The following is a 25363-nucleotide window of genomic DNA, read 5'->3' on the forward strand; positions in this document are numbered from 1 at the left end:
AAATCTATCGATAAGACTGCATTTTCGCCGAATTCTGGATATTTTAATTAAAGATCATCTCTTCTCGTTCACATTTATTTTAAACAATATATATAATAATAGTAACAGTAACAGTAATAATACTGATAATAGTAATAATACTGATAATAATAATAAAAATAAAAATAACAACAACAACAACAACAATAATAATAATAATAATAATAATAATAATAACAACAAAATTCGACCATCTAAAGGATACGATCGATCTTTTCTCGGAATGTAATCGAAAGAGAAGGTAACGGAGCGAAAAATAAAAATAAAAATTGTTGTAATAATTAATCAATGGCTCGCATCTGATACGACTGTCGTGTCGTATATGCTCTATATGTCCGTCGAATTTGTTTTTCGCTTGTGATTGAGTTCACGTTATCTGGTTCACTTGTTCAACGTGTTCCTATGGGACTCGTACGGGATTTTGTATTGTTAAGTATTTTTCATTGTTACCTCCACGAGTATTTCGATAAAGGAATAAAGTATATAGATATTCCTTGTACGTTCAGATACTATCGAAGAAATTCCCTTCGATAACGTATAATATTAATCGGACATTGTGTATGTATTTACATATTCAAGCGGCAGGTTCGCGCGTTAAACGTTCGGTATATTTATTTTTTCTTTTTCTTTCTTCGCTCGTTGATTTTCACCTTTTCATCGATATTGGAAATATTTTACTACATTGTACATAGATATTATACGTACGTATTCAGATGTAGTTACTTAGAAATCTGCTCATATATTTTTCTCACGGTCCTTCTTTCTCGTTTAACTTTCTTTTCGTAGAATCCAAGTTTAATAGAGCGCGTGAAAACGAAGAAACGTCGTGTCACCGTCTCGTGTCATCTGTTCAGAAACGTTCGATTAATCTTTCCGCTAAAACGATGAGTCTCGTTAATCTTTCTTTTTCTTGGATTTTTTTTATCGATCGATACGATATATCTATATATGTATATGTACACGTATAACAATATAAATCTAACAAGCATAGTTCCTCGACGATCAAAATGGTCACTCGATCTTGGAACCTCGTTCGTCTTTTTTCTCGTTTTATTATAATATTCGCTCGATTAATTTCAATAGCTCGAAGAGAATCAAGGAGGAACGGGCTCTGTACGAAGAATTATATCTATATGTAATTATATATATATATATATATATATATATATATATATATATATATATATGAATATGTACAAACGAGGAAGAGAAGCTCCATTCGTGTTTACACATTACACATACATACTCGAGCTCCTGTATTGCTATACTTGTAAATCACAACCAACGGAGTATTAGTTTATTAAATATATATATATATATATATATATATATATATATATATATATATACACATATATTTTTTAGTTTAAAATCGGACGTCCAATCGCAACGTAGAGAGTGATAGCTTGATCCGCCAATCGTAACGTTAGGATCTTCATTTTGCTATTGAGTTCGAAGAAAATTCCTTTTTTAAACGCGTCAAGTAGATTTTTTTTTGTAATTATAAGATCGAATCGTTGTTTGTAATCCGTAAGAACGTCTCGATTTGCGAATCGCCCGATGGATATAAATACGAATATCGACCGAATGGTTTATAATACGTGGTACGATATAATATAATATACGTATTGTATGCTATATAAATATAATATGTTTCACGTATGCTCACGTATATACATATGTATATTTATATAGCGTAAAATAATACATTTATGCATTTCGAAAATCTCATCCCAGAGAGAGAGAGAGAAAGAGAGAGAGAGAGAGAGAGAGAGAGAGAGAGAGAGAATTTCCCAGTTCATGAAACATGTATCGTTCATGCAACATTTTTTTCTCGTTATCGGATGCAGGATGAAAATAAAAGAAGAATATGGATCATATGAATGCGTCAGAGAAACCGCTAACGAGCACGTGAACGAAATAATACGTCATTCAATAGGACCACCGACGAAAAAAGGACCTTACTCTAGATTCAATTTTACCTTTGTTACCTTGTTCAAATGTTACAATCGTCAGTTTTTGTCACTTTTTTACGAATAAAACATTATTATGCAACAAGAAAAATACGTCTATTCTTTTAATTAGTGGAGATCTATATTATTAGAAACTCAATTTATATGTGTTGATCGAATGTGCAACGTTAATGGTCACTATTTTAAACATCTTCTCAGAGAGAGAGAGAGAGAGAGAGAGAGAGAGAGAGAGTAGCTACTATTCAGTCACGAGAGAAACTAAGTTAGACGACAGTTGCTAATTTCCCGATGACAAACGTGATTAACGTCGAAGTTGCGTGCTCTTCTTCTTTCGTTCAAAGTTCAATAGTTGATACCAGATTTAATTAGCAAAAGGTTCTCTCTGTAAGTTGATAATGCTAATTGATTTCATTAACGGAATGTTGCAAGAATCCTCTTTCTCAACTAAAAAAAAGAAAGAGATTGTGAAGTGAAAGTGATTTGATTTCAAAATGAAAAAAAAAGAAAAAAAAAAGGAAAACAAAATTACATACAGTTAGGTATTTACCTCTTTGAAATTTCACGTTAGAATTTATGCCATTTGAAGTAGATAAAGTAATTTGAAAGAAAGGTAAATTCGAAATTAAATCGAATCGTAAAGACGATCTGAAAATTCTAAGGAAATCTGTGATAATAGAAAAACGACAATATTTCCATGAACGTTTCGTTGAGATATTAGGATCCAGTTTTAGGAATGTAAGGGAGACTCTCTCCGAGAAGGAATTTTTATTTTGGACCATAAGTAATTGTGATTTTAACGAATAACATTACAAATATTTCGTTCCCGGAGGGATTCTCGTTGCATCGTCAGTGGTCAAGTTCAGCATTTGCCGAGTCCGTTCAATCTCTCTCTCTCTCTCTCTCTCTCTCTCTCTCTCTCTCTCTCTCTTCTTCTCTCTCTCTATCCCTGTGTTTTTCACTTATTCCTCCTTCTTCTTATTTTCTCAATTTTTTTTTCTGTTTTCTTCCCTAAAGTAAGCTTAAATTTAAAATCTTGTGACGTCCGTAGCGCGGCTACGAAGCGTACATATCTCACAACCTTATCACAACCTTATTATAGAGTGCCCTTGCGACGAAGTCGTGGCTTAATTTGTTGGAGCCGCACTCGAGAGGGAAAGTTCAAGTTGGAAGGGAAAAGGAGCGGTGAGGGAGGGCCAGCGCCGTCGAGCCCTCTCTCTTGTTTTTTTCGTGTTTCATTTCTTTCGTCCCTACAAATATCCTCGTTCGTTTTGCTCATAATTCGACCCTTTTATAGTAATACGGTACAACATACGTTCCTATGTAAGTTTTCTACGTATTTCCCGCTTTCCCGTCGAGTAAAATTCTCGACGAGTCCTCGAGTCTTCGAGAGAGAAATACTCTCGTCGTTCCTCTTTCTCTTTGGAAAAGTTACACGCACGTACACCCGAAGACAGGGATGACTTATAGCGAGGGTTCCTTCTCCGTTCGAAAGTGTTTCACTTTCCAAGTGTCTCGTTTTATCCCCTCCTTTTGTATTCTATAGCTGACAGTGCATAGCGGTGCGAACGATTATTACATGTATCGAAGAAGACTAGAAACTATTATAGTTGATTTGTCGAATCTTCGATGCGTTTTAAAATGACCGGAATACAGATGTTGTTTCTCGCAATCGAAAATTTCAGCATGCATCATTTCTGTTTTCAGATGTACTTACGATTACGACGAGTTCTTTTCTCGCGAGACACGACGAGAACGAATTTTTACGTTATTAACGCACGTTACGTGCATTTATACACGTATATTTGCGTATCACGCTGCGTATTTACCTATTTATGTGTGTATACGAGCCCAGAAACAATTTTTATAAATAATCTTTATATATTACGTATTACGTGTTACGTAGCACAACCTCTTTCGCGTACTTTGTATATACTGTATGTGTGTTTTTTCTTTTTTTTCTCTTTTTTATTTCTTAGCGTTTAAGCATTGGTCATTCCCTATGACGTTTCTTTTTCTTCGTTTTTTCTTTTATTTCGCTTAGGTACTTTTACGTAAGTGTTCGTTATCGATACTCACAACCATAATCGTATTTTACGAACGATAAGTATATGTATATACCTTCTATCGGTTTTATCTAAAATACGCGGAAATCTTCCTATCGTGGCTAATTATTTGCGAGATGTACTCCATCGACTCTCCTTTCCTTTCGACGATAAAAGGATGATCTTTTCCCTGGGGAGAAAGGATGTTTGTCGAAATCGATTCCGACTTTAATTGGACTGAATTCTGTCGTAAGTACCGCTGTCGAGCGAACGCAACGCGTGAATTAATAATTCTCAACTTTCAATAACGGCAGGAAAAAACAAAGTTAAAAAGAGAAAGAGAGAGAGAAAGTAATTTAATTCGAATAAATATAAGGGTATTTTTTACTCTCCTACATTGATTGTGAGTAAAAAAAGCTTTTGAGAAAGTAGAGTACAAGTAAGAAAGAGAAATAATGTTTCATTGTCTACGTAGACGAGAGAAGAGATGTGCGCGTGCGCGTGTCCGTATAGTCGAAAACGTTCTTTCTCTTAAATTCGAACTTCGTCTAAATGCGACGCATCAAAACGGTGCTAGGAAACTCGCTCGTAACGTATTAGAAACGAATTTGAAAGGGTCGATTCGTGTGAAAACGGCGGGGACGTAATGGGTCGAAATGAAAAACGAAGAAGCGCGGTAGGGCGGTGAAATTACGAGGGGGGGAGTTCACGAGGATTCCCGAATCGACTCGTACCGCGGATTCTCGAAATCGAAATTGCTCTTGGCCTCGAGATACACGTACTTACGTACGTTGTACGCGCCGACACGTTTGAAAATTTTTCTAATAATTTCCAACACGAGCTCTCATCTTAGTACCTATAGAACGAAGTAAATACGGCCCGTTAGAGTCAAGTAATCGTTTCTCAATCGGACAGGAGAATTTGCTAAGGACGAATTATAAAAATTCGATCCATTTTCTTTTATTTCTTCTCGTTTTGTTAGAAAGGCATTGATTCTTCGTCTCGCCTACGTCGAGTTGTCGTCCTTCGAGTATAGATAGATGCACATGAAAATTATAAATAAAAAAAGTAAAGATCTGTCTATTGTCTCACATCGTATCTCGTCGCCGAGCTTATCGTAGACGGATTCATATGTACATTTTCCCGACGAGTTCCTCTTTCCGAGAGAATTCCGAAAGACGATTCTACCGTAGAAGAAAAGTTTCAAGCGAGACGAGCGATACCGGGGACAATGAAATTTTTAATTAACCACTGCGAAAGTTCCTGTCCTCCCGTCTCCCCCCTTCTCACTCGCTCGCTCCCCTTGCTCTCAATTCGATTCTACTCGACTCGACTAGTCTCTGGAAATTCGGCCGTGTCACCGAATCCCATTCGTTGAATAATTGGACCGATCGTCCCAAATGTCTCCCACACTTAGTCATTAATACTTCATTATGATCGATCGACCGGCTTAAAGCGAATAGTTAAGCACCAATAGGGAATTAACGTTCCATTTAACTAGTAAACCGCTAGTTCAAATTGTTTCACTTTCTCTTTCTCTCTTTTTTTCTTATCATAGGAAAAGAAAAAAAGAATCATAGACGTATCCGAAGGAAAGGTTCTTCCTCTTCATTCGATAATACTTCGTCCGAGAAGGAAGGTACCGAGAGTCAACGAGATATCGTAATACTGGAAAATCTCTGCTCGGAATCGATTTCCTTAAGAATCCTTTCTAGCCATTTTCTTCAGATTCCCCAAGAGAACGATTCTACGCGTTCCTACCATCTAGGATAAAAATCTCTTTTCCATTTCCTGGTACCATCTAAAAGGCGAGTTTTCAGCGATCGCGAACTCTACCTTTATCCGAACGTACTCGTATCCGTACTAGGAAGTGTGCGACTTTACGTACGTCGATTATACGCGGATTATACCTATATGACTTTTCTCGAACGTAAGTAAACGTGCCATATAAGACACACACGAGTAATCTTCGTTTTACGCAAAATCCAGTGTATAGCCAGTGTACAGCCAGTGTACACATGTTTATTTCAGATAAAGTATATCAATGCACACTTGTGTATTAAGATAAACGTTATGCACCTTGATTGCCGAACGAATTTTGCTTTAATCGATATAATCGGCAACCATATGTTTTTCCATACCTTCTTTTAGACATCCTTTGGCCGAAGTTCGCTCCGTCGTTCCGTTCCTCGAGCGGACCACACGATTTTTTTTCGCGATTACTGCTATCTCCAACTTTGTCTCCACCACATAATATGCACGTACGTACGTACGTGTGCGTACGTATATACAGTTGTTTGCATTTCCAACGAGAAACTGTTACGAACTAGCGAGTGTTTAGCGGTAAATACCTCACCTCCTCGACGATGTTCGTTTACTCGTTTCTGCGAAAATTGTTTCGTGTCCCAATTTCAGTTTTGACGAATTTGATAATTGGCTCGTTCCTGCGATGAGAGAAGAGGAGAGAGAGAGAGAGAGAGAGAGAGAGAGAGAGAGTTTTTAACTAATTAAATTTTCACTATTATTTTTTGGCTTTTCAATCTAAAAGACAGCCGACGTTACAAACGCAAGGTCGATTTTTCGTTTTTTCGATCTGGCTACAGCCTTCCGGTTTTCGTCTTATCGGGGAATCGACAAAAATAACGTTGGTCCTCTGCGTAAATATAAATCGTAATCTTATATTCTGAAACAAATTTCGAATTTGCTCGGTACGACGCGTCGATTACGCGTTAAATATTAAACACTCGTGTTCGAATTCATTCGTGTTACTCTCTCTCTCTCTCAACAAGAATAATGTACTTTGGTATAATTCGAGATTATCGAAAATCATTAAAGATATGTGTAAATATGCGACGGTACGTGCAATACAAATGGACAAGAGTATGATTTTAAGCACGGCTGTTCCTCCCCCTCCCCAACATGCTTTCATTAGACCGATATCATGGTCGATGGACTTTCGATGTTAAGTTTTCATAGGAAAGTAAAAAGAAATTATCGGGACGGACGTGATCCGATTATTCGATTGATTTGGAACGTTGCGAAGAGATAAAACAACTAGTTTCGTAGTTTGCTTCAAAAACGGATTAACGATTTAACGCGAAAGATGTCGCGTTAATCGATAGAAAATGGATTGCTTTAATACCAGGAAAAAAAAATGATTTATTTCGAACTAACGAACGTATACGAGGAGAAACGTGAAGGGAGTAGCTAACGAAGTCGATAAATATATCTTACCCGTCGATACTTATTTCACGACGAGTTTTTCTTCGGTCCGATCAAAGTCGTCGACTATTTTACGCTTCTCTCTCTCTCTCTCTCTCTATCCGCCTACCTATCCATCCATCCATTCATCCATCTACCTATCCATCTGTCTACCCATCTACCTATCCATCTATTCATCTTCCCAATTCCCAAACGCTTTTCTCTAAAATTTCTCCGCCAGGAATTTGACTAATACCGCGTCATTTTTTCGAACGAACGGAGCATATCAATGGGAGCATCGTCCGGTGGTGGGACGAGTAGTGAGATCGCACAGTTATTCGCTGCGGGCACCGGAGAGCTCGAACGTATCCGAATAATCCACCGTGTACGTACTCAGGTGTATTTCAAGGGAGGAGCAACCGTTTCAAAGGCGTATATAGGAAATTTCTTTTTTCGCTAGGCGCGCTTCTTCCGCTAGGGTAATTCGCCGTCGATGCGTCCTCTCGTTTGGTCGGTTGCGATTGTTCGGGAAGAAGAATCAACGATGGAAAGAGGAGATGGGAGGAGAGGGGAATCAAAGTTCGATCTCGCAATCAGCGAATGCGCAATAGCCTTCGAAAAGCTCGCCTGTAGTCGAGATTGAATATGGTATAGATGAGAGGATTGAGAGCGCTGTTGAGATAACCCAGCCACGTGATGATGTAAACGAGCCTGATGGAGGGACAGCAAGCCGGGCAGAATGGGACAATGACGTACATGAGGAAGAAGGGTAGCCAGCAAACCACGAAGACGCCCATGATGACGCCGAGCGTTCTCGCGGCGCGTCTCTCCTTCGAGAGAGAGATCCTCTGTCGTTCCTCGATGAATTGGTAGACCGTGGCGGTGGTAGGTGGGGTTTGGCCAGCACCGCTGGCAGATGCGACTCGTCGAGAATTGCCGGTGACGCTGCCGGTGGCACCACCACCGCCACCGCCACCGCCACCGCCACCGCCACCGCCACCGCCACCGCCACCACCGATCGTCACCTCGGTCGGCTCGTCGTCGATCAGCGAGGGCTTCGCGTGCGTCCGCGGCGTCGATCTCTCGTTGTGATTCGTCTCGGAACTTACGGACTCGGCGTCGTCGGTCTCCCGGTGCCTCGTCGATTGAACGGCCCCGAGTCTGCTCTGTCGAGCGCGTTCGCGCAATCTCCTTCTCGTCGCGAGAAATATCTCGAGGTAGACGAGGCTCATCAGAAAGAGGGGTATGAAGAAGGAGCCGAGGGCCGAGTAAATCACGTAGCCCTGTCTCCTGGTGAGCTGACACGGCGTATCGTCCTCGAGTTCTTCCGGCCAATCGTTCCATCCTGCCAGAGGCGGGGAGCTTATGGCACCGGACAGCAGCCAAACGCCGGCTATCGTTCCAAGTACTCTCTTGAGCGTACGCTTCTGCGCGTAATTAATCGGATCGGTGATGGCCCAATAGCGGTCGAGAGCTATCGCGCAGAGATTGAGAATGCTCGCGGTGCAGCAGAGAACGTCGCATGTCAGCCAGAGCTTGCAAAAGTGTATACCGAAGATCCATTTACCGAGAAGGAGGTATGCCAGATTGAACGGCATCACGAGGATCGCCAAGGCCAAATCGGCTACCGCCAGCGAAACGATGAAAAAGTTTTGGACTATTCTCAGGGGCCTATAGGTGAAGACGCTCAGGATTACCAAGGAATTGCCCAGAACCGTGGCTAAAACGATGAATCCGAGCGTGAGCGAGGCCACCGCCGCTTCCCAACCCGGCATGCCAAAGTCCGCTTGCGTTTCCGCGTCCTCGCACGAGCCGTCGCTGCTCGAGACTACCTCGTAATCTTCGGACATTGTCTCGGTCATCTTCTCCCCCTTCCTAGTTTCTTTATTCCCACGAGTCTCCGACGATCTCGCGATCCTGCAACAAGATCGATCCTTGGTTAGTCTATCCAGCCCCTCCTATCTCATTGCGCTTTCTCTTTCTCCGCGGAAACTTTGTCCAAATTCTCGCGGGAAAGAGCGGAGAATAAAACGAATCGATCGAAATCGGTCCTCGACGAAAATATCACTCTATAGGCGCGCGCGCGTCAACGAATGAAGAGCCGCTTCGATGAGCGAGCTCGCGACGACAAAAGCAACGACTCGCACGAGTGCGCTCGATGCGATCTACCTCTCTCCCTCGTGGGATTCGGGAAACCAGGCCGCTCAGAATGCAGGTTCGTTCTCTTTCGCTTTCTCCGAGATCAGTGTCTCGGAATCAATGAAAATATCAACTCCCCCGAGTAGATCTTTTTCGAGTCGTCACCGGAAACCTCTTCCAGTTGAGAGAGAGAGAGAGAGAGAGAGAGAGAGAGAGAAAGGGGGGAGAAGCGAGCTTCTCGGAAAATCTCAAAGCCGAGTCGAGAGAACGAACGAACTGAACGAACGAGATTCGAGCTTCTCATCCGACTCTCGATCGTCGCGTCGTTTAGCCGTTTGATCGTCAAGGGTACACGAAGAAATTCTTTTTTCGACAGCGATCGATGGGAGGAAAACGAAACGGAATATCGAATACCAGACGAAAGAGAAGAGCGGAGAGCGAATCTCGACGAATCCGATATTAATCTCCTTCGTTCCTCTATATTGTTGCAACCTTATCAATTTATATCATTACGAAAGTAAATATTTATGACTTTCATGTCATATTTTCGCATCGATGCGAGCCTTTGAACGAGCTAACGATGTTTCTTCCTCAAATCCTTTGGGAATCCTACGTATAACGGTTGGAACGACGAATTTGCAAGTCGAACGAAAGTCGATCGATCGATCGACACACCAGAGAGTCGAAAAATGTGAAGATACATTGGAAGGCCACTCTCGTGTTCCCACGATTATTCCGAAAGAGAAATAATTCAAGGCCTTGATAACTACACGAGGTCAAAACCGAAAATCAATAATTCAGGAGGCGGAAGGTAAACCGCTTTGAAAGCTTGCGCACGGCTCGTGAACGCGTTTCAATTCAATATCAAACGATACGGTGTAACGCTCCAACTAATACTTGTCGCAAGAGTTTCGACTCGTGACTTCTTGACGAGCTAAGGATCGAGTGAGATGTACGTTCGTAGATAGAAAAGTCACTCGATCGTCGTTCTCTTCGTACCATCTGTTAACGACGTTAAAAGGAAGCAAGTATCGCGTTGACTCTTCGAGTCGAACAAAAACTAAACCACCGGTCGTTTTATTTATCCAAACGAAGGCAAGCACGAACGCGCACTTTTCAATGCTCGTTCGTTAAAGATCGAAGGTCGTAGAATTTGTTCTAGACGCGCACGAGTTCTCTCGCGTCTTCTCGATTCGATACGATGCGCTCGTTAAAATTCGACGCGCACCATCCCTGGTACCATTCGCGAGTTTCCGCGTGGCTCGAGGGATCCGGTTGAAACGTGCAATCGCGCTTGTCGTTAAAAACTTTCAACTCGAGAGAAAAGCCTGAGCGTGCGTGAGCGCGCGAGAGAGAAAGAGAAAGGAAGGAGTGGCATCGCGTCACAGAAAACTTCGGTTAGAAGATTTTACGAAGGAACTCCTCGTTCGCTATAGCATATACGCCAACTTTTCCAATTAATACGTAATACTACGTGATATTAAACGACGTATATCTCATTTAAAGTTTGGAGAAGAGAGAAAGACGGAACGAAACGATTGGGATTATTTATTTAGAAAGAATTCTCATCCACTTAAGTTATCCTCATTCGCTAAGTAACTAGTACCAATTCTTTTCTGCTCGGCTACGAAGACGTTCTCGATCGTACGAATTTCTACGACTTTTCTACGACTCGTTCGGTACGACTTTTTCCAAGTTCACTCCGGCCGACGTCTAGGTAGAGGTAGGTACGTACCCAAGTACGTAAGTTCTTCTTTAGAGCAAGAGCGAAAACGTACGTAAAGCGTATCCTCGAGCGTAAAACACGACTTTGCTTCTTACGCTTCGAAGGTAACGTTCTCTCCTCCTTTCGGTATCCGAACTTGTCACGAATTTGCTGGGAAAGATTAATTAAAGAGGTAACGACGCCTGGTATTACCACGAATTATCGAGATCATCTTCAAACCTATCTTTCGCGCGAATCTAATTTATTTTATACCGAGATTTCTAAATACATATCATTAAGGTATATATCAGCTTAAGATAAATTCTACTTCGGATTGCCACTTTGATGCACCTCAGAACTTTCTCTATAGGACGGATCTACCCATCGAAATATCCATCGAGATATCTATCGAAATCGATTTGGAAGGCGTAAATACGCGGGCTAGAATGTAACCAACAGGGGCTATATGCATCCCCCTCGTTTCTCGTCAAAAGGGAAAGAACTAATTACGGATGAACGTCGCTCGGCGGAAGGCAGCAGTGCTTGCCGGACCAATTAAAGAGCACCCTCCCTTTCCCGAGCATAAAGAATCTCTCTCCTTCTCTCCCCGTTCCCCACTCTCTTTTCTCTCATTTTCTCGATGACGATCGACCGATCGAGTCTCGTCAGAGTCCGAGCAACGTGTCAAATCCTTTTCCTTCCTTCCTTCCTTCCTTCCTTCCTTCCTTCCTTCCTTCCTTCCTCCGTTTTTCACTAGGTACGCCTACGCATAGATCCGAAAGAGTTTTAGTATTTCTCTAGCAAAGATTAAACGCGGTCGCTCGCTCTCGTAAAATTGTTTTCCGCCTCGTCATTTCTCTCCTTTCTTAATTAGGAATCATCTATCTGTGAGACGAGCGATCTATCCCGATCGAAAAATAATCGCTTTTCGATTTAACGATGTCGTTGCTTCGTCGATCGCAAACTCTTTCAAGATCTTTCTAGGAATATTCCGTCGTAGATAATTGCGGTTAAAATCATTCTCTGTGGTAAGCCCCTACGATACATTTTTAAGCCCCTACGAATAGGCAAATTTATATATGGATGTAACAGCAAGATTTTTTCATCTAATTATAGGGACTTGAAAAGATTTTTTACCGATAGATGGTACTCGTAACAGTAATTGTGCACAAAGTACGACGTGGACGTCCATTTGTAGGCGTAACATCATTACGGAAAGTTAAATTAAACAGAAGTAATCAGGAGGAGCAACGATAACAATAAATTATTATTCATTTTCTATCAACGACGCACAATGAACTTGTCTATTTTTCTAAAAGTCGTGTTTTCGTTCCTCGCGAGCGTAATCCGTCGGAAACTTTTATGAGAGCTCCAATTATTATTCATTTTTTCCGAGAAACTCTCGGTTTCTTTTTCCTCGGAGAAACTTAAAGTCATAGAAAAGACCGCAAGGACTATTAGAACAAGTACCCTGAGAATGGAAGACTATAAAGTTGAAATAAAGCCCTTTACTTCTTTTTCTTATTTCGTTCTTCTTCTTTTATTCGGAGAATTTTAACGTTGTTAAGAAAAGAGGGGGAGAGAAAGGGCTCGAATAAAATTTCGCTCATGAAAATTCCGTCGTACGGTAATTCCATTCGCTAGCATACGTACATGCATCCTACCAGTTGCTTTGCCATTCCCTCTTGCGTTCATCCAATTTCCACTTTCATCGTTAAGAGTCCCACCGTGCCGAGTCGATTCTCGCTCGATTTATGCGAGCAACTTTGCGCTGTGTATATACCTATATGTAGGTGGTATTATCGATTATTTGCGATCAGCTTTCCTTTTTCTCATTCTCTCTCTCTCTCTCTCTCTCTCTCTCTTTATTTTACTATCTTTGCGGTAATCGAGCTCGCAGTAAGCGATCGAAAGACAATATATTCGCATCCGTAACGTCGATTAGATAAAAGCGATCCTATAATACGATGGACCGCATTACGTATAACGCTTCATTGAGATTTATCTTAATAGAGAATTCTAATGGAGTTTTACTATAATTTTGTTCGAAATAAGAAAGGGAAAGCGTACTTTAATCGTACCAATCACTCGGCGTTTTCACGGTGAAATAAATGCACGATACGTTTATATATCTCTTCCAAATTTTTACATCCATCTCGATCGGAAATAGTCGATCGTCAGACTCGATTGCGTTCTATCTCGTATGTTTTTCTTTTCTTATAATATCCGAGAAAAGAAGATGGAAGAATACGTCGTAAATATGATTGCGATCATTTAGCGTTATCTCTTAGAGCCATCGAAATTATGTCTACCTGTTATTATCTGCTTTGTCAGATATGACATATCAATCTTTGATCTTTGCAGGAAAAGAAAAAAAAGAAGAAAAAGAAACAAATCTATGGAGGCGAAATTGATCGAATCGATGATGCAGAAGGAAAGGGACGATTCGAGCAAACGCGCGAATAATCATAGGTCATGAAACTTTCACTAACGTATCCGAACACATCTGATGAATAACGTATCCGAAGCGTACATCCTCCCGTTATTCGTGACATATACGTATTTCGCTTTACACCTTATGCATCGCGGACGGCAGGGGCAATAACATCATCAGCAGCCTCAATAGCAGCAGTAGCACCAATAGTAACGACAGTAGAAGCCGGCTGATCGATACGTTGCTTTAATACGCGCGTATGCGCGAGTAAACGCATCTACCTATACGCGGATAAGAGCTTCGCACGACATCGCGTTCTCGCTTGGAGAAATTTCGATCATTCGATCGGAGCAAAGTCGATCTTTGCGAGAACAAATCGAACAAACGTTAATCGAGCATAAAATATGAATTAAAATGAATTCGAAGGAACGATATCGATTCCATTACGCGCAGACAAATTTGTCTACGTAAATGTATTACGAGCCGCGAAATGCGCTGGATAAGTAACGTATTCGCGTCTTTCTTCCACGCTCTCTCTCTCTCTCTCTCTCTCTCTCTCTCGCCCTCTCTTCTTATCTCGCACGGGCTACCGTGATATGGCACGTGATATGCCGTGACAATGATTACTACATTTCCACGTTCATGCACTTTTCAACACGTCGTTCGTACGAGTCGAGAGCTCGGCCAAAACTACGAGAAATTCGCGATACGTTTCCAAGGACTCGCTTCGCTTCAAAAGAAAGGGGAGAGAAAGAGAAAACGAAGAAAAAATACAACCATGAAAGTGCACGAAAATAATCCAAAAACCGAATGATCTCGGAGAAAGCGAGTTTCTTATATCGTCCTTCGATTTGACCCTAATGAAACGTCGTGTTCCTCGCTCGGAGCATAATCCGTGTTCAACACTGCGGACCAAATGAAATGAAACTTTGTTTGCTCGACGGCTAACTTTCCAGTTTCCTGCGCGACTCATTAGGAAATATCCGAGGTTGCATTTACCTCAAGATTGAAAAACTTTAACCACCTTTGATAACGAAGGATAAGAAAATTAAATCTACATTATTTGCATCAGACTTGGGTACTTATGTTTGTGGAAAGAAAAATACGTCTTTCGAATTTGTCATTCCCTTTGGAAGAAAAAAAGTTTAGACACGAGCGATCGGTCAAAAGTCATTGACGAATAAAAAATGTCGGTTCAACTATTCGGGCGTACAGCTTTAAAATAAATAAATGAATGAATATTGAACGATCGAAAATTACTTTTGACGGATATGGAAAGCAAATATGATAAAGTATCCAGGAGGTTTATATACCTAGATATACGTCCTGAATCCATGAATTCGCCCTATCAAAAAACTTTGAATATTCTTCGAATCCTCAATCTAGTTTTGATAAGAGGATTAATGATGGGAGAAGGAGGAAGATGGAAATATCGAATCGCTCATAACTTGGTCAAATATATCTCGGACTTTCGGTGATATTTTAACGAGAAACTAAACTCCGAGCTCTTCATCGATGTCGTTTTTTTGTTGAAATGAATGTTTGCGAGCAACGAGTCTAACGTTCCATACGTATACGGAGATGGGTACGAGTAGTTACCTCAAGATTTACAAGCAGATAAATGCGATCCAAGCTGGAGCCGACTTAAATCAAACTGTTCGAGTTACGCTTTGCGATTGATTGTCGAGATACGAGGAGTGATCTACGTATGTAGACGAATGCGTACGCGTAAACTCGGTACTTCGGATGCACGCGCGTGTGCAAGTATACGCACATAAATACATAAATGTATATGCACGCGCGCGCGCGTGTATCGTGCACAGATATCGATGTATCGATGCGTATAGTACAGAGACCTGCCAATCGAGGATGAAATCGCTTAATGGATAGCCCAGACGCAATCCCTTTAATATTTCCCATCGTCAAACTTAGATCGATCATTCTGCTCCTCCTCCCCAACCAAATCCAATTAATCGAAAACGTGCTTCAACGAATTTCTGAATCAATCCTTTCTTACATTTTCTGTACATTTTGGATCTTGTAGCAAAATTGCTCAAACTTTTTCTTGAATTTTCTTATTACCCAACGCAACCCGGACAAAGTTCGTCCCGACGATTTAAAAGACCATTCTGTCGTTGTCTACACCGATCTATCTTTCGTTAGAAAAGGAAAGAAAGGTGAGTCTCGATTTCGTGACGATTTCGATTAATCGTGCTCGGCGTGAAAAACTTAAAGTCGGAATCACGCGGCTCTTTCTCCTACTCCGCGATCTCGATCGGCCCTTCGTACTATAATTTGGTATCAGACAATGGTACGTTAGCAGTAATCTACTAGTCTTTCAGCAGTAATCTAAATCCTTCGATTTAATCTCAAAGTAATTTCTTTCTTTAGACATTTCTTTTTTTGTTTTATTAGAGATAATTATCCGATACTTACGGTAGTTCCAATGTTACGACTTTGGCAACATCTCGATGAGATTCGAAGTTGTTGTAAAACCTCGTTCAAGAAGGATCGATCGTACGCGTCGATCGGACGTAGATCATCGACGCGTGGATGCCGACGGGCTAGCGTCGATCCTCGACGCAACGAACGCAACCCGGCCATCAATTCCTATCAGCGTGGCGCGACCGGTTATAAAATCTAGGAGAAAACAAAATTAATTATTTTTTCTTTCCTCCATAGACCATAGCAGACCACGCAAACGTTTCATTAATGCAAATCGATGATTACATTTATCAATATTGTCACAATATACGTCACGAAAAAACTCGTTTCGTCGATAAAATTCGATTTTGTCCTTTAATTCGACGTGGTATGACCGCACAGAGAGAAGTCGCGCGTTAAACGACATCTATATGTAAATTCATTACATCCGCAATGCATCTCTTACGAGATCAACGAGTAAAGTCACGCAATATGCGTCAACCTAATTCGATGCGTAAAATTGCATCGACGAGCGTTCATAAACTCTTTTTGTGCGACGAATCTATTCGGATTCAATTTATCGTTCCTTTCGCGTTCCATTTTTTCAAACGGAACACGCCAGTCGATGGCCAATGGTCGAGTAACGTGACTAGCGAAATGACTATACATGTACGTTTTCAAAGTTTAAAAACACCTTTTAATTAGGAAGGAACGAGCTTGCATGCATCAGAGGGGGAGGGAGAGAGAGAGAGAGACGAATCGTGGCAATTATACGCGCGCGTACATACGTCATTGTTCCCAATTAGAAATCTCTAATTGACTCTAATTAGGCTCCCTTTGCGAACGTTACGATCCTCGAATCGAGAGTTTCGAAATATCAAGAAGCAAAAATGACACATCAATGGGTACAATTATCGTAGCTATTAGGTACGCCCGATCGGATATTAAAATTATATAATCAATCCGACTTGGTTACCATTTAGAAAAGAAGACCGATCGATATCTTTCCCAAAGTCTCGACCGGGAAAAAATTTAATTCCAGTCTTAACCCATTTCAAGAAGAATGTGCTTATATCGAGAAAGACCGAACAACTTGTCGATACGGTTTGCATCTGTGACCGAAATACGAGGATGACACAGATTACTGGAAAGACCGAGCGAGCGTAATGATAGTACGGTGCTAAATGTATTTCGAAATCGTGCGAAAATCACGCGAACACATTACTTTTTATTTCGTACGTGAAAGCTCCAAGATATCTACCGATTCGTTTTAAAGTACGACCGCCGAGAGTGTCTTATGCAATCACCCTCGCTATAACACTTTATAAGAATGAAATTTTTCAATTCGTTTTTCAAGTTTGTGTGTACGTGCGTGCGTGCATGCGTGTAAATTTTCATCCGTCGCTTTCAAATGGTATCCACCGTCGAAACATTCGAATCGAATCATTTCCCGAAGCAATGATTATTTCCCGACTTGTAAGAAAGTGAAAAATAGGTAAAGCCTTGTTACGTTTGTCACAAGAGCAATGGGAAATCAGTATTCGTTTCGATTCTTTATTAAGCTCACTATTCTCTTGCTTCGCCAATGTCGTTTCTTTTTTACGATTCACAGAGATGCGTTTTGACGAGACATGCAGCGACTGCCATTTCTTCTATATGAAAATAATGAGACATACGACGTCCTTCGTTTTCCTTCTCGTCTTTGTTGTAAGAGGTAATCGTCGAGCTTACGTCTGACTCTCCCCCTTCTCTCTCTCTCTCTCTCTCTCTCTCTCTCTCTCTCTCTCTCTCACATCCTGCAGTAATATCTCTGACACGATACCTACTTCCTTCGTTTCAGTTCTCGACTGTCGTTGAAAAGGGACGGCAATTGGAACAATGCGAGGAAATGGAGATCGGCGGACAAAGAAAAGTGCTTTCGATGACGACCGATAGATTTCTCCAGAGTTTCTTCGATATACAGGGTGAACCGTATGATCAATTGAAAATTGGTTGCTCAACGATTTCCGTTATTGCTCCGCTACGAAACCCTTTTGTTCCTTTTTCATATTTTCATTCGATCGAAGCAGACTTTTTACAAATTAGGAATTGATACGATTTTCAAAGGGGCAAACGTTGCTCCACCGTGTTTTTCATCCACGAAGCTAAGATATAAACTCACGAAGCTGAAAGATCTAAAAGGTCTATCGATATCTACGGATGAGTCTTTCCGCGATACGTCGTTATTAGAAAAACGTCTAGGAGAAAATCCGGGCACGGCCTTGGACACTTTATCGTTGTATAAGATAAACGAATAAATATCTAACGGTAGATGAGGATCCCTCGCGTCGTATCGACGTTCGTAAAAGGAAAAAATAAGAAAGTTTACGCTCCCTCTTTATCCCCCCGCGCTGCTTTTAATTTTTAATTATGCTCATTTCATTGATGTCTCTTAACTAACGTCTCGTGATCGTTTACGGAACTAATAAAAAGAGTAGTTCCCTAATTATATCGCGATATAGTTTGTAACTAACCGCGTAGCTACTCTACGTTTATTAATCTCTTTGACTGGGATAAGAACGAAGTCTCTTTTAATCGTCCTACGCGTTTCAAAGTACTTTCAACGTATCTTTCATCGACCATATCGATACGTCGCTACGACGTTTAATCGAAGCTATAAAAGCGAATAAAATAATGTGAAAATAAAACTATAAATATACGTTGAATAATGGAATTATTTTTTCTATCTCTGTTTCACAGTCGACGTCGTTCGACGTATGAAAAATAAAGCAGCAGTCGTACGAGTACGTAACTGCCATACGTATGCGTTCGCAAAAATGCATATGATTCTAGCACGCGTAGAAATCCATTACACGTACATGGACTTCGATAAAAAAAAAAAAAAAAAAACTGATAGAAATAGAATGGTGATTTTTTACCCAACCGCCAGCTTTGATTGGGTCCATGAATAATTACGGGAAAAAAATTGGCGGTCCTCTTGTGGCGCATGCTCGACGAATCTTTTATCGAATCTCTTAACGGGAAAAGGGTAGCGGGGAAGAGACGACGATTCTTCCGAAAAGAAGATAGAGATATGGCGTATGTTCTCTCTCGTCTCTTATCTCGCTACATGATTCTTTCCAAAGGATTGGGATACACCGAAATCTGTTTAACTCGATACTTTTAACTTTTCGATGGTACGAGATTAGAATTAGAAACGAGAGAATTCGTAATCTTGAACTTTAATATTAGGTACAACGAAAATAAAAAAAGAGTGGATCGTTCCCCGGAGGAGTTATTCGAGAATTCGCGTTATCTACGTAAGATCGAAAGTTCTACTCCGCGCGAGACAAACTCAAACATCGTTTCTCTCTAAACGTAATAAACTTGAAACAATGTACGGGCGCGGGAAGAGGTTCGTAATCAAGTCCGTCGACGAGCATTCACGAGCTAGTAAGAAGGAACGATGAAATTTCTCGGATACTCGTAATTCACGCGTACGAGAATGTACCCGTAGAGATGGCAAGATGAAAAATTAATTATTCGGCCTTGAATCAAATAATAAAAGAAGTGATACCGATCGAAATAGCTTTATCCGCTTTCCTTTTCTTTCCGTTCCCAAAGATCGACGCGACGTTGCTGGTTCGCGTACGTTAAAGCGATACGAGTAATTCGATGACGAAGACCGCGTTATATCGATTAATTGACCGACATTTATCGACATTATCGATGAAATTATTTGTAGCACCATGGAAGCACAGAGGTCGGAGAAACTACGAGAAAATATTTTATTGTTCGATCGAGCCGTCGCGCCGCGCTTGACCCAGATCGATACGCACGAATGCGAATTCACAGAGGAAATGGCCCCACGAAATGGCCCCGCGACATGACCCCGCGAAATGCCCTCTCGCTCGCGAGCTTACATCGGTATGTATCATAGATACATCAAGGTGTACGTGCGTGCACGTATCGCGTGCGAGCATCATCGAACCTTGCTACGTAAATACGAACGTTTATTTCGCCCTTAAGCCGTAGCCTACGGTATACGTGTGTGCGCACTTGCGGCAAAAACGATGCGAAAGAGGATGCTTCCTTCTTATTCCTTTGAAGTTAACTTCAGAAAAGGCGACCATTTCCGTCGGAAGAATATACCCGGTCGCTACGCTCTTTCAATTTATTCTCCACTTGCTATTCAAACGATAACTCGGGACTCGCCGCAAAGTCTCATTTTTCATTGTCGAACGAAAAACGAGAAAACTAAAAACGGAAAAACCGGTAAAACGAAAGAACGAAAAAAAGAGAAGACAAAAAGGAGAGAAAAGCGATTATGATCGCTCGAAATTCTGGTTACAAAGCCGGTTTAAATCGCGTTTACGAAGAACCTCCGTCCCAGTGCAACCTTCGATTAGAATTTCAACGAAAGCTAATACGATTATCGGATGATTCATTTTTCTCTACCGTCTCCCTTCTATTCTTTCTTGGTAGTGCTTTTGCTTTCGTTCGAACGAAAGCATTGCTCGTAACAAAAAAAAAAAAAGAAAAAACTTACGATTGGGAAAAAATCCTTTAAAAAGCACGAGTATTTTTCGTTTTATAATAATTCAATTATAAAGGTTACCCGAATGAAATTCGTAAGCGGACGATGCGAATGGTATGTAAAGTCGATTAACGAAAGTAAATTTTCTTAATTCGAATCGTCGCAAAGACTCTTGGGAAAGTTTTGATTTCGATCGGGAAAAGGAAATTATGTTTGTCCGGCTTTCGTTCGACTCCCCCCCCCCCCTCTGTCTCCCCTTATTCTTCTTCTTCCTCTTTAGGTAAGCAACGACGTTTATTTTAAAAACGTTTCCATTCGCTAGCTGATGCATTTTGAAACGTGACACTGCATACAACTCATCTTTCTTTGGACCAACAATTCTTAATCAAATAAAAGATTTCTAATAAAATAGATAAAAGAAGAAATTACTGTTTTTCTCTCTTGATCGCGCATACGTAACGAGACGAAAAAGAAAAAGGGCATAGGCGTGGATTATAAATCACTGATCCTGAAATCGGTGTGTCGCGATAAAAGCAACAGAGCATTCACGAACGATTATCGTTTCAACGTCATCCCCGCGCTCCGTCCTCTCCTCGGCCCCGTTAAATTCGCCAACAGAAAAGGAAGAATCCCGGACCGAGCGTGTGTTCCGGGCTCTCTCCCTCCCACCCACTTCGCTTCTCAACCCTCTCGGGCCACCCTCTCCGCGTGTACTCGAAAGGATACAATGGCACTCGACGTTTCAAACGGCTCGACTCTGCTTCGTTTGTTACACATCTCTGGAATAACCTTGGAATGGAATTGCAAGAAACATTCAACCTTGCTTCTATAGGTAAGCCGTCGGTGCATTTTGGTATACGTTTATTTATTTCTACGATGTAGCGTCACCTAAATATACTCGAATGCTATTTCGATGGTACGCCATCGATCATCATCTATGTCAAAGTTTAGATGGATTTTACTTTTTCATCTATCTTTATTCGTCCTCTTTTTTTTTTTGGAGTAATCATCTATCTTATATGGCGAAAGCTTCGTAAAAATTCGACCGTTAACAATGTCATTGTTACTCTACTCGTAAGAGAAAATTATAGTTCCAAAGATACGTGTATCCACGAGTACTTCGCTTTATGCTATCTCGCGTTGCAACGAGTCCCAGTGGTGCGGTACGGTATCTCGTAGGTACCAGACCAACGTTTTTCAACGTTAAACCCACGGACGGACGTATAGCTCCCGTACGGGAGCAAGGGGATGAAATCGTTTTAGAAGAGCACACCTATTTATTCAGAGAAATTCTTACCGAACGAACGATAAATTCTCAACGTTACGATTCAAAATGGATATGAGATCGGGAGAGTGTTTTTTCTCTATACCGTTATATAATAATATCTGACGATAAAATTATTTACTTAGCATTGAAACGTGTGAAAAGCCGAACGATTTAGGAAATAGAAACGCTATCTCGATCCGATAACGCGCTTAGTCAGTCTGTATTATCATGGAATCACGTCGAGATGTTTGCACGAGAAACACGCGTAAAGAATATGTTAGAAATTCGACGAATTTGGTAGGTAGGTAACTTGGCAGGTACTTACTTTTATGTAACGGCACGCGCGACCGATTTATATCACGCCCGACGAATTGTCCATTCTCGAGCGAGTGAATCGCGGGCATAGCTATTAAAGATTACGAACGCAAAGAGAAAAAATCGTGTTAATGAGAATAATTTTCTAATACAAACGAGAGCCTCTCGCTTTCTCTCTCTCTCTCTCTCTCTCTCTCTACTTTGTCTTATCCACGACACGGTCAATCGTCGAAAGATACGTCAAACGTCAACGTACGTAGGCACGTATGCATGCTTGAAGATAGATCTACTTGTACCAGATAATGTACTATACAAGGAACGTAAAGAAAAATCGATGAAAATATCGTGTTTCCTGAACTTTCCTTGCCTCGGAGGATTTCCTTCTCTTCTCTCTGAACTTTCTTAAAACCGCACGATCGTCGCGTCGACTCGACGCTTTGAATTTTAACGCGACGCAGATCCACTACTCTTCGTGATCCTTTCAATCTTTTATTAGTACGTCCATATTCTAAATTTTTTAATCAACTTGAAGATACCTTCAACACGTACCGCTACACTAATAAATGTAACGAGTCTTTCCTACGCTTTGATTCTTTCTACAAATTATCTACTTCGATTTGGACTATTTTCTTCTTTCTTCTTGCACATTTATTACTTGGATTGTTCCTTTCATGGATTTAATAATATATCATTCCTTCTCAACGAATTATTGTAAAAATGGTAATAAAAACGAAAGAGGCATTCTTTGGCTTAGATACGTTTTAACAATATTCCTATTGGTTTTTAGTGAATTACTTTATACCTGTTGAGCATAAACATTATTCTTTTTTGTTTTCTTTAGTTTCTTTTTCTTTTCCTTCTTATTTTATTAAACGCGATACGCCGAGCATTATAAAATATAAAGTTCCATCTCTACTTCGTTGCAATTAAAAAAATTTCTATATCGTAACACTGACTAGTATTTGAAAATTATACACAAATAAACGAGTTGAATGTAATTTTAGAAAGAGCGACGCTCGCTCGATAAATTTCATCCTAAAAATGCTGCGAGCGGTTTTACCCACTGCCTCTCGCGTTTTTATTAAGACGAACGAGCGAGCAAATGAACGAACGAACGAACGAACGAACGAACGAACGAACGAACGAACGAACGAACGAAAGAAGGAACGGACCAACGAACGAACCTATGAAACTTGTATGTACGATCGATTATTTTTTTCACGGCTTTCTTCGTACAAATTATATTCTTTCCGGACGTAGAGGTTCTCGGCACCTCTACGTCGACCATTTTAAAGAACAGTATTTTCTTCTTTAGGCGTTTCTCGCTCGCTTCTAAAATGTGAATATCAACAACGCGAATTTAACAACGTGTTTGTTTCATATTACTCTGATTTTCGAAGGCGACACCTGTAACCGAGAGAAAAATTTTCGTCTTTTCTTCAGCCCGAACCAAGAGAAAGAGAGCAAAAGAGAAGAAAAGAAAAACTGATGACGAAATGCTTCTCCTACAAATCTAAAGGAACGAGAAAAATTCTAACGAAAGAAACGAGTTTGAATATTTGATAGGACCATTTGCTTGGTTTAAAAGAAGAAAAAAAAAGGAAAAGAAAGAAGTAAAGAATTTACAATCGTCTTCTTTTTAAGATAATACATCCACAAGCCTTATTTCCATCGACAAAAGAGATCGATAGAAAAGTAAATCTACCGACTCGATCTTTTCAAAATTGAAGGGATATTCGTTAGAACCACCCTCGTATTCGATGACTCCATTATCCTCGAATAAGCACCGAACCTTTCGCATTAAGCCGAAGTTATAGGAAATGGGTAGATACTCGTATAACGAGCCGTTAATATTCCTCGATAATAAGATGGAAGCGGTCCGTATTAATCTATCGAATTAAATGCCGAAACTCGCTTTCCGTTAAACATGCATATACACACCGGTCGCGTTCGTTAAACGATTAACGCGCGATAAACTAACATCGATGAATTAACGACACTTGGACTTTAAGCTCTTAAAATTCTTATTATTTTCCTTATCGCAATTAGGCATGAATAAATCGATCGATAACTATTCGAATTTCGGATAATCGGAGGAAAGGGAACGGGCAATATTTATCGTTTTCTGCTCGAAATAGTCAACGATTTATGCGCATAACTTGTCAACAATATCGATGGTCTCGCATGAAAATAAAAGGGAACGAATCTCCTCGAAAGCGTAAGCTTTTAATAGAAACATTTTCGGCGTTCGTGCATTGTAACGTCTACATGGAAAAGGGAAAGGACATTAATGAGTAAGACCGATTTATAGATGTTTATCGAACCGTATGATTCGAAGGCAAATCGTAACGAACGCTTCGAGCTTCTTTCTTTTCGAAAAAAAAAAAATAGATAATTCCTCGTAATGTAAATCGTTTATTGTCTCGTAAAACGTAAAATAGATCGTTCGTAGATGCGACTACGTACATACATGTGTACTCGTGGATCCACTCGCATATAAAAAGAAAAACCTTTCACGAACGCGATTCGAAATTGAAAATGGATCGTTAATAAGGAAAACATATATATTTTGCCATACCTATTCCTCCCGTCGTACAGTCGTACACCGACAAGCTCTCTTTCTGACTCTCGTCTCTCGTGAAAAAAACAAAAAAAAAAAGGGGGGGAGAAAAGAATATTCCAACTTGATAGAAATAGTATCTACCGGAATCTTGGAGTCAAAGTCGAGCCATTGGAAAAATAAGTAGATGCAGATAGCATAGCTAATTCCTTTTTTCTCTACGAGTTCTCGCGAAAGAGAACTTGGAGAAAAAAAAAGAAAGAAAAAGTTGGAAAAGATTGTAAAGCGCAGATACTTTTCAAAAATTACGATCTTCGTTAATCACGCATTCTCTCGATAATGATCCTTCAAATATAATAAGTACGCATATATAACGTATGAGTACTCTTATATAACGCTCTTTGAAAGATGGACAAGATGAAAGACCCCAACCAACAATAAACTTCGCTTTCAATTAATCGACTGACATAAGAGAGTACTCGGATTAACGAAGTATTTAGAAAGCGATACTTCGAAACTCGACTCTATTCGCGAGGTACAGTTTTAATTTGAATGTAAATGTAACGGAAACGCGTTACAGTTTAACGTTTAACGAGAAAAGACTTTGAGCGTTATAGAAACGAAGTAGCAAGACGCTACCTAACTGTCCTTATATTTTGAATCGACTTTGTTTCGTTCCGCTCTACCTTCGTTCTACGATCGAAACTCCGACGCTTTGAATGGATCGTAAACTGTAAAACATAACGTA

At 40.5% G+C, this 25363-nt stretch overlaps 1 protein-coding gene across 3 annotated transcripts in view; it reads right to left on the bottom strand.

The window, feature by feature from the left end:
• Positions 1-59: 59 nt before the first annotated feature.
• Positions 60-25363, bottom strand: part of LOC127070317 (tyramine receptor 1) — a 30902-nt gene continuing 5598 nt past the window's right edge. The window contains exons 1-3 of one of the 3 annotated variants that reach the window (XM_051008116.1): positions 15970-16115; positions 12753-12882; positions 60-9172 (exon numbers count right to left, since the gene is read on the bottom strand). In XM_051008116.1, the coding sequence (XP_050864073.1) occupies positions 7849-9172; positions 12753-12778 (1350 nt within the window). In that variant the 5' untranslated portion in view covers positions 12779-12882; positions 15970-16115 and the 3' untranslated portion in view covers positions 60-7848. Of the gene's footprint in view, positions 9173-12752; positions 12883-15969; positions 16119-25363 lie in introns of those variants that run through there. The other 2 variants (XM_051008117.1, XM_051008118.1) reach the window with 2 other exon arrangements.

The sequence above is a fragment of the Vespula vulgaris genome, chromosome 18, assembly GCF_905475345.1.
Source record: "Vespula vulgaris chromosome 18, iyVesVulg1.1, whole genome shotgun sequence".
NCBI lineage: Eukaryota > Metazoa > Arthropoda > Insecta > Hymenoptera > Vespidae > Vespula > Vespula vulgaris.